The 15,097-nt window shown below is 48.0% G+C and overlaps 1 protein-coding gene across 2 annotated transcripts in view; it reads right to left on the minus strand.

Annotated features, from left to right (window-relative positions):
* Nucleotides 1-242: 242 nt before the first annotated feature.
* The window catches only part of LOC138580095 (transient receptor potential cation channel subfamily V member 6-like), a 164,284-nt gene continuing 149,429 nt past the window's right edge, over nt 243-15,097 (minus strand). For both annotated transcript variants that reach the window (XM_069650373.1, XM_069650374.1), the window contains one exon: nt 243-1,331. In XM_069650373.1, coding sequence (XP_069506474.1) covers nt 1,028-1,331 — 304 coding nt within the window. In that variant the 3' untranslated portion in view covers nt 243-1,027. The remainder of the gene's footprint in view (nt 1,332-15,097) is intronic.

The following is a 15,097-nucleotide window of genomic DNA, read 5'->3' on the forward strand; positions in this document are numbered from 1 at the left end:
GGGCTGGCATGGTTCACAGGTGGGTAAACCTTATTTACCCATGTCTATGGTGTGCCACCTTGATAAGCATATGCCCACCAGTACATGGCTTCATTCTGGGTTGTAATGAATAGGACAATTACCATTTGGAGCAGTCTGGGGAGCCTAGTGTTGGCATCCGGGACTGTAATGTCATGCAGGCTACTCAGAATGGCATACGGGCAGCAAGGCCCTGAACAGTGGTTAATGCTGCAAGACTTGCCTTTGCTTCACAGTTATCTTTTATGAAAAAAAAGTACAAAAACAGTGGACAAAGAAACATTCAAGGTTTCTTTTCTGTCCGATGACAGTCTATTTCCACTTCTTCAAAAGCCAGAGACAAAAGGGTGCATTTGCCATGGAGATATTTCCGCGAGTGTTATCAAACTTACACACGCTCTGGCAAGCTCAGTCGAAACTGGTAATAGCAATGTTTTGTGAATGCAAGAGCTCCTTCTCACTGCACACAACATAGTAGCTGGTACATGGTAAAGCCAGCTGCAAACACTGGGGGACAGAACATATGTCCAGTCCACAGGTCCATAATAAGGTCAGCTCCCCGTTTGGGATACGCTGGAACCGGTCAGCAAGGGATATGTTGAAAAACAGAGCTCAGGGATAACAATTCATGTTCAGCTCAATCACTATACCCTGGTGCCTCCAGCTGTGCCTCCAGCTTTGCCCTCCAGCAGTTCCAGTCTTTATTGAAATATTTGAATTTTAGATGACATGAAGAGGTGGGAGGCGGGGCTGCAAGCATTGGTCCACTCGCGATGTGCAAGCTGCCCTTCAGACAAATGTTAATAGAAGTTGGCTTGAAGTACATTTCAAAGCCACTGTAGAGAATAGAATATAGCCTTTTGCACACTGCTTCCAGGTTCAATGGAACAGGAACATAGATCTCACGGAGTTCAGTTTTCATATATTGGAGGTAGGGTCACACGTGTGTATTGTCGTGAGCATCGGCTCAGAGTTTCACAGAACTTCCATGGACTTGGTCCCAAATGTCTCACACCTGATAGATCTCTTCCTCATTTTCCAGAGCATAGTTGAGCCTTCCTTGGAGATGCCCAACAGTGGTCTTCCTAAGAATCTGCCAACCACGGCTCGATCTTCTCTCGGATGTGGTCCGGAAGAGGCATGATGGAGCAGCATCCCGGGGTACATAAGGCGTGATATGTGGATGGCATGGGATGTTGGTCACCTCTGATTTCAAGCGACCGTTTTCCATGTCGTCGTCTGCTTCTGAACGCATGAACGCCTCTGCGTATCTCTTGATCTTCTGCTTCGTGTGATCTTTACGGTCCTCCACTCTGTGAAAGAAGGAGAAGAAACCATGTTAGAGTCATCATATCCAGGTTGGAGGAGGACCATCAATTTCCTCATCCTGCCCTTCATGACTACCAATGAATAAAGCAGTAGTAGATTGAGAGATGGACAAGTTAAACAATCAGGTCTGTAGATGCGGCCAACATCTGGAACCCAACAAACAATAGAAGTGCTGGGGAAGTGGATCAATGGTTCACTCAGAGCTTAACACATACACTTGTTGTCACTTTCTCATTTCTTGGATTCAAACTACCAGTGTTCGGCACGGACAATGATTACATACATTATTAATTATTATTATTATTATTATTATTATTATTATTATGTATTGAGCTTGCTTCAAGAAGAAAAATAAAACCACCTACACAATGCTTCCCTTCACAAGATGAAGCCAGTTGTAAAAAGTGTGTTACAAACATCCAAAGTCAAGGGCACTTTTTTCTACATTCACTTGATGCCAGCCAAGTGTTGGCAAGGAGACATGCTCTTCTTGCACCGCCAGGCGCTTTAGGATAAGGCAAAGGCTGCTGCAGGCACTTTAAGAGACAAGGGGGGGGTGAGGGTGCTCTTAAGGTTTCTGCACAATTACATTATTGTCTGCTTTGTAGGGACAGCATATATGCGAGAATAGCAGCCATCTTAGATATTAATAGCTATAAGCTTAAACGCAGCGCGGAGTGCCACGGCTCATCACCAAAGATCCTGCAGAGCTGGAGATCTCTTCTGCTCTTATCCCTCAGGGAGAATACACTGTCCCATATGGGTATCGGGATATCTTGGGCCCTGGCACACTGTCCCATATGGGTATTGGTTTATCTGGGGCCCAGGCACACTGTCCCATATGGGTATTGGTATATCTGGGGCCCAGGCACACTGTCCCATATGGGTATCGGGATATCCTCAGCCCAGGCACACTTCCTGATCTGGGTATCGGGATATCCTCAGCCCAGGCACACTTCCCGATATGGGTATTGGGATATCCTCGGCCCAGGCACACTTCCTGATATGGGTATCGGGATATCCTCGGCCCAGGCACACTTCCTGATATGGGTATCGGGATATCCTCGGCCCAGGCCCACTTCCTGATATGGGTATCGGGATATCCTTGGTCCAGGCACACTTCCTTATATGGCTGTCGGATATCCTCGGCCCAGGCACACTTCCTGATATGGGTATCGAGATATCCTCGGCCCAGGCACACTTACTGATATGGATATTGGGATATCCTCAGCCCAGGCACACTTCCTGATATGGATATTGGGATATCCTAGGCCCAGGCACACTTCCTGATATGGGTATCGGGATATCCTCGGCCCAGGCCCACTTCCCAATCTGGGTATTGGGGTATTCCGGTCATCTGGTCCTCCATAGCAGGCAAGCTCCTTAGCTCTTCCAGCAAGTGTCCATTCTGCTCCTCCCGGGCTTCATGGAAAGGTCTTTCTTCCATCTGGATTTTCCAGTCTTCTCTCCCTTTTCTGGAGACTTTCATTCATCACTGGCAATGTAGCCAGTGGTTTTCCCCACCCCAGTATACACAGATTCTGGTACAAGATTGGGAGGTTCGAAGCCCACTCCTGGGTCCAATGGGGACTTCCATCTAGTGTGGTACCCTCTTTTGTAGCAACTGTAGGGTGCCTTTCTTCTGGCAGGTTTGCTAGGTGGCAGATGCTAACAACGGTAGATATTTTCTGGTTATGTGCCCTGAGTTGCGGCTCTCTTTGTTCTTGTTTCTTATGCATCTGTTTTATGTGCGGCTTGAGGCCTCTGGGTGTGTGGCGCTATACAAGTATTAAATAATAAGGCCAGGAAGTCCACAATGGAGGAATGAGGCTTACTGTCCATAAGGTTCCAGTGTACGTTTGCGTTGCCCATTGAATGAAGTGTGTGGCTGCTCTCTGCAATCCTTGCCCTAATCAGCTCTTTGCTGTACAGGCTATAAGAGTCTGTCTGCTGAGCTCAACCTTCAGAGGTTTCCTCTTCACACCTAGAAGTGAGGTGATCATGAGTCACTTTCTTTGATGAAGGCCTTTCTGGCTCGTGCTCTTGTCAGATGGTTTAAATTCTGAGAAAGGGGGCATATTTTTGAGCCTCTACAATGTATCCCAGCACCAAGTGTTGAATGGCAAGTTTAGAGCAATCATTAGAGTTAGAAGAGAATGGCCATAACTGTCTGAACTGACTGGCAAGCTACTGCTATAACTGTATGATAACATGCCATCTATCTCAGAGGTTGGTAGAGCATAGACACCAGGTATGACAGAACATTCGAAATACCAATGTACATTTCACTTAAGTCATTATTTGCAATTAAATTCCACTTCTAGGCACAGATTTGAGCAAAGCAGTCTTTTTGATTAATATTTGACTTTCTCTGACCAGTAACTCTTGGTACCAATAAGGCCAGGAGTGCCAATAGACAATTGCATATTATCAATTCACCCTCCTAATGCCACTGGGCTCCTAAAAGAAGATATAAGGAACCGCTGCTAGACAAATCATTGTGAGGACTTTTCAGGCTGCATGTCTCTGTTTCTTGTTGAAGGCATTTCACCTTCCAGCTGCTGGTTTACCTTTGAGATGTAGATGGATAATGTTTTGATGGATCCGCGATATGGAGGTCTGTGATCTAGTTACACCCCCAATGGGCTGGCAGCCTGGGTTCAACCACGGACACAACCCAACCACAGAGCGTATGTTGAAAGTGGGTTTACTTGGCATAGCACACTTTCCTCTAGAATCCACCTTGACTTTCTTCTTCGGATTCCAAAGGGTGTCTGAAGAGAACACATCGTAGAGGATATTCTGTCCCAGTCAACTGTTACACTCCAGCCATCTCCGCTCTTGCCAATTGTTGTAAAGATTTAGGATGGAAGGTGTTTCACTCATCCACTGCACGAGGTGCCAGAGGAATCTTGCAGTTTGATGCTAAACGAACACACTTAAAGACGAAGAGGCTCTGTCAAGCGAGGTCATCGTTGGGAAAGGTTAGCATCCGGATATAATCACTACACCCTTTCATCGACTCGAAGAGACCACATTATAGTAAAGAGTTTGCCTGGTGCTCTTTGAGTCTAGGTTGTTCCTTCAAGTCAACTAAACACCTGCCTCTGGTTGTCATGTTGGCCAAGCATCACACAGATCTATTTGTACATTCCAAAACTCTTGCCTCTAGAAGTGGACATTCTCTTACTGTGGGCATCTGCCGAACACTTCCGGTCGAGTGCAAGCAGGCCAACAGCAATACAGGGATTTTCTGGATATTCCAGCCAGAGAATGTAGCTTTGTTTTGTTCTTACTGGATTCATCAGGACAACGGCATCTTTTCAAAATGAAAATCATGAGACTATTTAGAGTGAGATGCTGAATTACAGGTCTTTCTGAGTCTTAGTGTAGCATTAACCACCGTGGTCTGTGCCGAATCTCTGTAGTACAGCCTGCTAGCCAGAGCCTGCGTCATTCAGACCCCTGCAAGGGCTAAAGGCTGTTACCACCAAGGTCTACCCCAGACCAAGTTAAGACTTTAAGCCTCCCCCCCACCGGGGTGACACGCAGGCAGAAAATCGACAATGGTAAATATATACAGTTTTACAGTTGTACCACAAATATTATTAGATCTCATTAAAGTGCATCAACTATACTGTCAAAATGTTACACAGATCAATAAAGAGGAAACCAACAGTAGAGAGAGGAAGGAAAGCAAGATGGGTGAACAATTGGCAGATTACTGGCCCCTACCGATACAGTCCTGTGTGGAGAACCCCCCCCCCCCACCTGGGCAACCTGTAAAAGATATAGCACAAGCCCGGTCCATATATAGATCGATAGTCTTATTCTCTCCTATAATGTTTTCACCCCCCCAATGTACCTGTCGAGCATAGTTATTCAAAGAAGCGTTGAGGGATCCTTCTTGAGTGACTCCCTTTAAAGCAGGAGTCACAGATCGTTGAGGCGTCGAAGAAGGTGAACTTGGCATCAACGAAAAGTTCGAAGGTGCTGAGGCCACAGCGTCGATCCAGACGGTGCTCGTCAGCGACGTCCTGCGAGGATGAAGTGTGCGGGGCACCTCAGCGTTTGATCGTTCTGGAGCACAAAGAGTTTCTGAAGAACTGTAGCCCGGCAAGGGCATCGAGTCGAAGTCTTTGTGGTCTTCAGGTGGCGGGAAACCCACTGGCGGATTCTCCTCAGCACGTCAGCGTCCTCTACTTTCTCTGGCAGGATAAAGCGGTCGTCGGTGCGGACAAGGGAGTCCCTCGATTCAACAGTCATAGGCAAAGGAGCGGGCGGCTTCGGTCGTCGGCGGCATGGTGTCAAGCGGTCCCCTCTTCTGGGGCAACATGGCTTCGACGGGCCTCCATCGGTTACGGCGATACTGCGAACCCTGGGCGACGGCAATGGACTTGGATGGCGGCGATGTCCAGGTGCTTCACTTCGTTCTCCTCGGCGGTCCCCGTCTCCGGTCGGCAGCCTTTCGAGGGTCTGACTTCCAGGGAGCTTCGGCGAAGTTTAGCGGTGCTCAATGGTCCCTCAGAGCACGGGAAGAGGGCGCCTTACCAGGTCCTCTCTTGGATCAGTCCTCGACAAACACGCCAGCTTTCCGATCGGGTCGAAGCAAATGCAGCAGCAAGTCTTCTTCTTCCAGCTGGGCATCGAGGGTCAGCTGTTCCAGTTACTCTTCAAGTGTAGACACAGCTTCTGAACAATTTCCAGTTGTGAGAGGTCCCCAGATATTCTATTCTGTCCCTCATCCACACTGCTGGGTCACTCTCAGCAGCCAATTATACAGTAGGGCATTCATGCAGTCAGTCAGCCAATCAGGCATACAGTGCATTCAGGCCATCCTCCTCCCTCTCAGACACTCACAACAAGGAATGTGTATTGGGACAAGTACCCAGCCATTCAACACTACACACTGCATTCAGGCCAGTTTTGGGCAGGGCCGTCTCAGTCTTTTTGTCTCATACCAGAAACCAGACAGTCACAACAAGAAGTGCATATTGGTCACACACTCCATTCACCCAGGTCCCACCCACAGGGTGTACCCACAACATACAGTCACTGGGAAGGCTCCAGCCAGTCTGGCCTGGACTTCACAACAACACCATATATGGAACTTCCACCCAACAGCCAGTCAGGGGGAAGGGACAGAGTCAGGGCTTCCCAGAACTTTGGGAAAACAAGGTAATGGGTAATAGAAAGCAAGAGGCCACAGGGGCCATCTTGTTTCCCATCAGGAATCAACTGATTCCAATGGCAGGGCCTGGGTATCCAAAATGGAGGATACTCAGAGCCCCTGGCAAATTCAACATGGAGTTGCCACCAGCTCATACCCTGCTCTGGGGTCCACACTGTCACGCTCACCTGATTCCCACGGAGGCGCAGGTCTGGCTTCGAGTGCTGATGCTTCTTCTATTATGAAGCGCAGGACTCTGAAGATGGACTCACTGGCTCGCAGGAATATTCCCCTGTGCGTGAAAAGGGAGTATTACCTACTGACGGAATAATGCACAAGCCTCCTACTCCCTTCAAACCCTCCACGATACCCTTCCTCGATTCCCTGTGAAGTCTCACCTTAGGGTCTGGAAGGATGAGTTCTCCATCCTGCTTCTGATGCAGGGGCCTGTTGAAACCCAGTTACTTCACTGGATTGAGGTTTGATGGGAGTTCAAATAAGCTTGACTATTCAGGTAAGGCGCTGTGAGAGTTCTGTAGCAAGTTCAAAAGTTCAAGCTTAATAATAATGTTCATTGTCTTATTGCAGCAAGCGCTAACGCTTATGTCTTTTTCCCCTTCGGGGCCGGGGTTCGGAATGCCGAAGATATGGCGCAGACCCGAAGTGAAACGTGCAGTTCCAGTAAATGACAGGTAAGTTCTGGTTGAGCGTTCGGGTAATGTCTTTGCATTCGCTCATTCAATGTCTTTGTCTTTTTTCCCCATAGGGGCCGGGGTCCGGAATGCCAGGAAGCGGCAGGACCCGAAATAAAATGGGAATGACCCAACAGGTAAGTCTTAGAAGGAAATTGAGCTTTTCCTATTCCCTTCCTTCTCTCACCTTGTGTTCTTGTCTTTTTCTCTCTAAGCTCTGGGAAGTGGCTGCGGTTCCGGATGATCGCTGCTGAAGATGGAGGTGCCCAGGAAAGGTGAGTGAAATGCAGTGCTGCAGCGATCGAAGCGAAATGCTTTCAAAATTATGTCTTCCCTTTCAGGATCGTCGGTGTGAAGTCTCTGTGATGCAACTTTAGCAGGTAAGGTCTTCTTTCTCTCCAATTCTCTTTTAGCAGGTGACCTAGGATGCTGACAGGCGTGGCTGAAGTCCAGATGCAGGAGCTGACACGGTGAGCGTCCAGCTGCGAGGAGCAGAACAACGCGAAGCGTGAGTTGCTGATCGGGCGTGGTTTAAATAGCTTTGGAAGAAGTTCCAGGTATGTATCCTTCCACCGATCAGGTATGTATCCTTCCCCGACCACACCCAGGGGAAAGTAGTTCCACAGGTAAAGTAGTTCCATTCAGGCCTCAAGAGGGCCTGGATGTAGCAGCATGGTCTGCATCAGGTAAGTGCACCTTAAAACACTTGAACACATGTCTAGCTTTATGAGCCTGGCGCCTAAGGCGCCAGGACAGGGGTCCAACATGAGCCTGGCGCCTAAGGTGCCAGGACTGTGTCCAAAGGGCCCCGGCTTGGGCCCGCTGGCACTTCCCTGGGGGAAATGATGTCTGCCTCTGGGGTTGCTGGGTCGGACCTGGCTCCTTGGAGGTAGGCATCATGACAGTACCCCCTCTCAAGGCCCCTCACAAGGTTGTTCCCTCCGGGGGTTTTGGCTTTTTCGGAAATCTCCGGTGGAACCTTTGTATTAATCGAGGTGCGTGAACATGGTTACTAGGCTCCCACGATCTCTCCTGAGGTCCATATCCCTTCCAGTCAACAAGATAGAAGAGTTTGGACTTTAACACCTTGGAGTCTAAAATGTCTTTAATTTCGAATTCTAATTCCCCTTCAATTTGAACTGGGTCTGGAGGCTTGGACAGTCGGGTCCCTTGTTGTACTGGCTTCAAAAGTGATGCATGAAAAACTGGATGAATACGCTTGTTAGACGGTAAATCCAGTTTAAAGGCCACGGGATTGATTATAGCCTTGATGGGATAAGGTCCTATGAATCTGGGATTGAAGGTTCGCGGGCCCTTGAGGGGTAAATGTTTAGTTGCTAGCCATACCTGATCTCCTACTTGGTAAGGAGGAGTTTTACTTCGGTGCAAATCAGCGTTTTCTTTATACTTTTTCTTGGCTTGCTGTAAATGAGTTGCAGCTTTTTTGAAGGCTTGGGTTATTGTGGAATGCAGATGATTTACTGCGGGCATTTCCAGGGTCAGAGGTGGATCTAGATCAGAGGTCCGAGGATGGTGACCATACAAAGTATAAAAAGGAGTTTGTCCGGTTCCAGAATGCACTGAATTGTTGTATGCATATTCTGCGATCCAAAGGATGTCTTTCCAATTTAACTCGGATTGGTGTAACATGCACCGAAGATATTGCTCGAGAGTCTGATTGGTTCTCTCGGTTTGTCCGTCGGTCTGGGGGTGGTGGCTGGTGGATAGCCGCACATCTATTTGTGCTAGTTGGCAACACTTCTTCCAAAAATGGGAGATAAATTGACTTCCACGATCTGAGACTAATATGGAAGGGAAACCATGTATGCGAACTATATTCTCCAGAAATTCCTTTGCCAAGGTGGAAGCTGAAGGCAAACCTTTTAAAGGGATAAAGTGGGCCATTTTGGAGAATAGATCCACAATTACAAGGATAGAGTTATAACCAGCACAAGGAGGCAGGTCAGTTATAAAGTCCATTGGCAAGGTGTGCCATGGTGCCGGTGGAATATCCAAGGGTTGAAGTAGGCCGGCTGGCCTTTTCTTTTGACCCTTGTTTTGGGCGCAAATTCCGCAAGACAATACAAAAGACTTTATGTCTTTTCTCCAAGAAGGCCACCAGAAGTGGCGTTTGATTTTTTCCTCAGTTTTAGCGATACCAGGGTGTCCTTCCATTAATGATTCATGATGATGGGCAATAACAAGTTCTTGCAATTCTTTACTAGGCAGAAACAGCCGCTCCTGGAAGTAGGGTAAGTCATCCTTAACTGTGTAATGAGGACCCTTTTGACTCCATTCCAGTAAGGCTGAAGAGTCTAGAAGTTGTTTTACTTGCGTTTGGATGTCCTCAATAGTTTGCAATGAAGTTAGGCCTAAGATTCTTTGTTCTGGTATGATTGGCACAGGTTCTAAACTCGAATTGGGTTCTTCCATGCCAATCCGGGATAAGGCGTCCGCTTTACCATTCTTGCAGCCAGGGCGATAGGTAATTACAAAATCAAATTCCGCAAAGAATAGAGCCCATCGGAGTTGTCGTGAAGATTGAGCCTTGGCCGTCTTTAAATACTGTAAATTTCTGTGGTCCGTAATTACGGTGATGGTGTGTCTTGCCCCGAGAAGGTAGTGACGCCAAGCCTTGAAAGCAGATTTAATAGCCAGTAACTCTTTGTCGGTAATTGCGTAGTTGATTTCAGGAGGAGAAAATGTCCTGGACCAAAAGGCCACAGGGTGTAGTTGGTTAGTTTCTGGGTCTCTTTGCGACAGGACAGCTCCCATGGCCGAACTGGATGCGTCGGTTTCCACAATGTAAGGGAGATCTGGGTGTGGGTGCTTCAATATAGGTGCAGAGGTGAATTTGGTTTTCAGGTCCTGAAGGCTTTTTCGGCCTCAAGAGTCCATTCAAAGCGTTTGTTTTTCTTTAGGAGAGCTGTGATGGGTTGGACTGTTCGGGAAAATTCCGGGATGAATCTTCGATAGAAATTGGCGAAGCCGAGCATGCTCTGAACTCCCTTCACCGAGCTAGGAGATGGCCATTTGAGGATGGCGTCCACCTTTCGCGAGTCCATTCGGACTCCTTGAGGTGTCAGGATGAATCCGAGAAACTCCACTTCTGTGGTATGAAAAACGCATTTTTCAAGCTTTGCAAATAGTCTGTGCTGGCGCGATTTCTCAAGAACTGCCCTAACATGTTTTCTGTGATCGGATTCTGAAGAGGAGTACACCAGGATGTCGTCAATATAAACAATGACACAGACGTTGATAAGTTCCCGAAGAACATCATTCATAAAGTACTGAAAGGCGGCAGGTGCATTGCACAAACCGAAGGGCATCACCTGATATTCGAAGAGCCCAAATTTGGTGCGGAATGCAGTCTTCCATTCGTCGCCTTCTTTTATACGCACCAGGTGATAAGCTCCTCGGAGATCTAACTTGGTGTACACACAAGCGTATTTCACCTGGTCGATAAGCTCAGGGATCAGGGGCAGAGGATAACGATTCTTAATCGTTATTTGATTTAGGGCGCGATAGTCTATACATGTTCTAAGGTCGCCCTCTTTTTTCGGCACGAAGAACAGAGCTGAGGAGACAGGAGACTTGGACGGGCGAATAAAACCATTGGCTAGGTACTGATCTAAATACTGACGCAAATGTAGGTTCTCAGGTTCCGTAAGAGCATAAATCCTACTACAAGGTAGTTGAGCATTGGGTACCAGATCGATTTGGCAATCATAAGACCGATGGGGAGGTAACGTGTTAGCCTGTTCCTTCTGAAAAACGTCTTGGAATTCTTGGTATTCCGACGGTAGCTGTACAGGGGTGGAAGTTGCTGAGGCTAGACCCATAACTGGATTTCTTGGGTAACAAGTTGGTTCACAATCAGGAAAACTTATCTTCTTTGCTCGCCAGTCAATTCTGGGATTATGTGTTTCTAACCAAGGAATTCCAAGAATTACTTGAAATTGTGGGGCCTTGATCACATCAAACACGATTGCTTCCCGATGTCCATCCTGACCCACCTGTGTCATTTCAACAGTGGAATGCGTTACAGGCCCTGAGGCTATTTCGGTTCCATCTACTGTAGTAATGACATCTTGGGTTACTTTCGGGCGGAGAGGGAGCTTAATCCTGGAAGCCAATTCACGGTCTTTGTAATTTCCAATAGCTCCACTGTCGATGTATGCTTTTATAGCATGCAACAGCCGAGGGTGTTTTGGGTCCACGAGCACCATTGGCATGACAAAATGCGAGGTCAAAGAGTTAAACCACCTAAGAAGAACTACCTTCTTAGGTGGTTTAAACGGATAATTTCGAAGAAAGTGACCGGAAGTCCCGCAATACAGGCAAAGTTGCATTTGCCGCCTTCTCTCTCGTTCCTTCTGTGTTAATGGTCCTTTAACACCGCCGATTTGCATAGGTTCGGATACGTAGGTACTCTTGGAGTTAGCATGGGTTTTGATCGATGCTCGGGTTTCGTACTTGAACTGATCTGCTTTTCTATTTTGAAGTCTGTGATCAAGTTGAACCACCAAGTCTATGTAGTCTGCGCAGACCTGGGGTGGATCTACTATCTGAGCTAGAACATCCTTAAGCTCTCCGCGCAGGCCTCGATGAAACAATGTGATACTTTTGTTTTCTGGCCATCCAGTTTCCACAATCAGTCTCTTAAAGGTGGCAACGTAGGACAGAAGATCCTGATTACCTTGTCGTAAGGATAGCAGTTCGTTATCAAGGGCCTGTCCTTGAGAGTGTCGAGCAAACAATCTTTCCATGCTGGCCTGGAAACCCGAAAATTCTGGAGAATGGGATCATCTTGATTTACCAATGGAATAGACCAATCGGCAGCACTGCCACTGAGGTAAGATAGTATAAAGGCTACCTTGGTCTGGTCGTTAGGGAAGGCCGCGGGTCTGCATAGAAAGTGTAAACGACATTGGTTCATAAAGACGGCATATTTCTTGGGATCCCCCGCAAAACGTTCAGGCGCGGCCAAAGGCATGTGTCCAGGTAGATTGATTTGTACCGGGTTATTCAAACCCATTGATGTGGAAATGTCCCCGGAATTAGGTAAAGGAGTGTGCCTTGCCTGGGCCTGCAATAACCTTTTGGCCAGGTCATCTGTTCTTTCCTTAGATAGGATCAGTTCTCTTTTGAGAGCGTTAGTCTCCTGGCGGGCTGAGTGCCCTTCTGCCCGTAATTCCCCCAAAAGCTGGGCCAGCTGATCTGTCTCGGAAGTCTCCATAGCGCCCGGGTGGGAAATTGTGGGTAGGCTTCGCGTTCTGTCACGCTCACCTGATTCCCACGGAGGCGCAGATCTGGCTTCCAGTGCTGATGCTTCTTCAACGGTGAAGCGCAGGACTCTGAAGATGGACAGGTAGGACCCCTCTACTCTGGCTTCTCTGGCTCGCAGGAATATTCCCCTGTGCGTGAAAAGGGAGTATTACCTACTGACGGAATAATGCTCAAGCCTCCTACTCCCTTCCAACCCTCCACGATACCCTTCCTTGATTCCCTGTGAAGTCTCACCTTAGGGTCTGGAAGGATGAGTTCTCCATCCTGCTTCTGATGCAGGGGCGCGTTGAAACCCAGTTACTTCACTGGATTCAGGTTTGATGGGAGTTCAAATAAGCTTAACTATTCAGCTAAGGTGCTGTAAGAGTTCTGTAGCAAGTTCAAAAGTTCAAGCTTAATATTAATGTTCATTGTCTTATTGCAGCAAGCGCTAATGCTTATGTCTTTTTCCCCTTAGGGGCCGGGGTTCGGAATGCCGGAGATATGGCGCCGACCCGAAATGAAACGTGCAGTTCCAGTAAATGACAGGTAAGTTCTGGATGAGCGTTCGGGTAATGTCTTTGCATTCGCTCATTCAATGTCTTTGTCTTTTTTCCCCATAGGGGCCGGGGTCCGGAATGCCAGGAAGCGGCAGGACCCGAAATGAAATGGGAATGACCCAACAGGTAAGTCTTAGAAGGAAACTGAGCTTTTCCTATTCCCTTCCTTCCCTCACCTTGTGTTCTTGTCTTTTTCTCTCTAGGCTCTAGGAGTGGCTGCGGATCCGGATGATCGCTGCTGAAGATGGAGGTGCCCAGGAAAGGTGAGTGAAATGCAGCGCTGCAGCGATCGAAGCGAAATGCTTTTAAAATGATGTCTTCCCTTTCAGGATCGTCGGTGTGAAGTCTCTGTGATGCAGCTTTAGCAGGTAAGGTCTTCTTTCTCTCCGATTCTCTCTTAGCAGGTGACCCAGGATGCTGACAGGCGTGGCTGAAGTCTAGATGCAGGAGCTGACACGGTGAGCGTCCAGCTGCGAGGAGCAGAACAACGCGAAGCGTGAGTTGCTGATCGGGCGTGGTTTAAATAGCTTTGGAAGAAGTTCCAGGTATGTATCCTTCCACCGATCAGGTATGTATCCTTCCCCGACCACACCCAGGGGAAAGTAGTTCCACAGATAAAGTAGTTCCATTCAGGCCTCAAGAGGGCCTGGATGTAGCAGCATGGTCTGCATCAGGTAAGTGCACCTTAAAACACTTGAACACATGTCTAGCTTTATGAGCCTGGCGCCAAAGGCGCCAGGACAGGGGTCCAACATGAGCCTGGCGCCTAAGGCGCCAGGACTGTGTCCAAAGGGCCACAGCTTGGGCCCGCTGGCACTTCCCTGGGGGAAATGATGCCTGCCTCTGGGGTTGCTGGGTCGGACCTGGCTCCTTGGAGGTAGGCATCATGACACACACACAGGTACCCAAAAACATACACTAGGGACACAGGGTTGTACCCCCACCCATGGGTGCCATAAGGGTATCCCATGGGTCTGTACAACAAACCAAAAACAGGAAGAGCTGCACTGCTAGGAGTCTCACATGGACTCCTGGGCAGAAAACAATACAACACACAAATGAAAAAGGACTACAGGACAAGGACAGGGAGGACCTGTCCCTCCAATGCATTTCCAGCATCACAGTCATCTCCCCTGCCCCCGGCCCTGTGGAGAATATTTGTGAGATGCCAGGGGAAGGAGCCATTCCCCCTGTCTTTATGGTGAGGAAGAGCATTTTCAGAACTGAACCAGTACACCAGGGCAAGGGAGTCATTCTCTCGGTGAAGGCATTATTCACTTGTGTGAGGGCTAGAAGTAGGTTTTGACCCAGGACGGTGAACATGGATTTGATGGACATTCTGACAGTTCCTATTAGTTTCAGGTTGAGGCAGGGAAACCCCTCATAGAAAGTCGAGAGTTAGGTTTGGCGATTAAACGTTTATAGCCAAAATATGCACCCTCCATGTCATTCTCCTTCTAAACCCTTAAACCAGACCACTACGGAACCTGACTTGTCCCCCGAGGAGAGGTTGGGCCAGTTACTCCAGGAGCACGAGCAGCGAAGAATAGGGTGGAGCACTGTCTTTCAATGGCATATACTTTTTAGAACTGGTCCCATCCCTCGAGACGACTCTACCAGGATCTCTGGAAGGCCTGCGCTCTGATTTAGGATTCCTTAAGCATGTACATGGGCAGTGCTGAGGAGCATTGACACGATCTGGCATTTATGCTTTCTGAAGCCCAAGGCTGGCATAGCCAGTCTTCATAAGGATGATGCCAGTTGTGAGGGTCTTAAAGAGTATCTTGTCTGGCTCAGGTTTACAGGGCGTATACATCGCTGTGGCCATGATTGTTCGCGCACAGTAGCAGATCCCTAAACATTGAGGTACTCTTTAAATTTGGTCTTCCATAATATGTTACAGTCAGTGGGTGATAGAATTTAAGGAATTTTCAGGAAACTGAAAGCTGCAAGACATACCTTAGTTGGAGTGCCCAGTAAGACCCAACTTTTTAACCTTGTACAGAAAATAAATAACAAAAACCTCCAAGGGGGCTCCGAGCAGTGGGGCACATGGCTGA

This window comes from Ambystoma mexicanum, chromosome 3p (genome assembly GCF_040938575.1).
Source record: "Ambystoma mexicanum isolate Mex_15411 chromosome 3p, UKY_AmexF1_1, whole genome shotgun sequence".
NCBI classification, from domain to species: Eukaryota; Metazoa; Chordata; class Amphibia; order Caudata; family Ambystomatidae; genus Ambystoma; species Ambystoma mexicanum.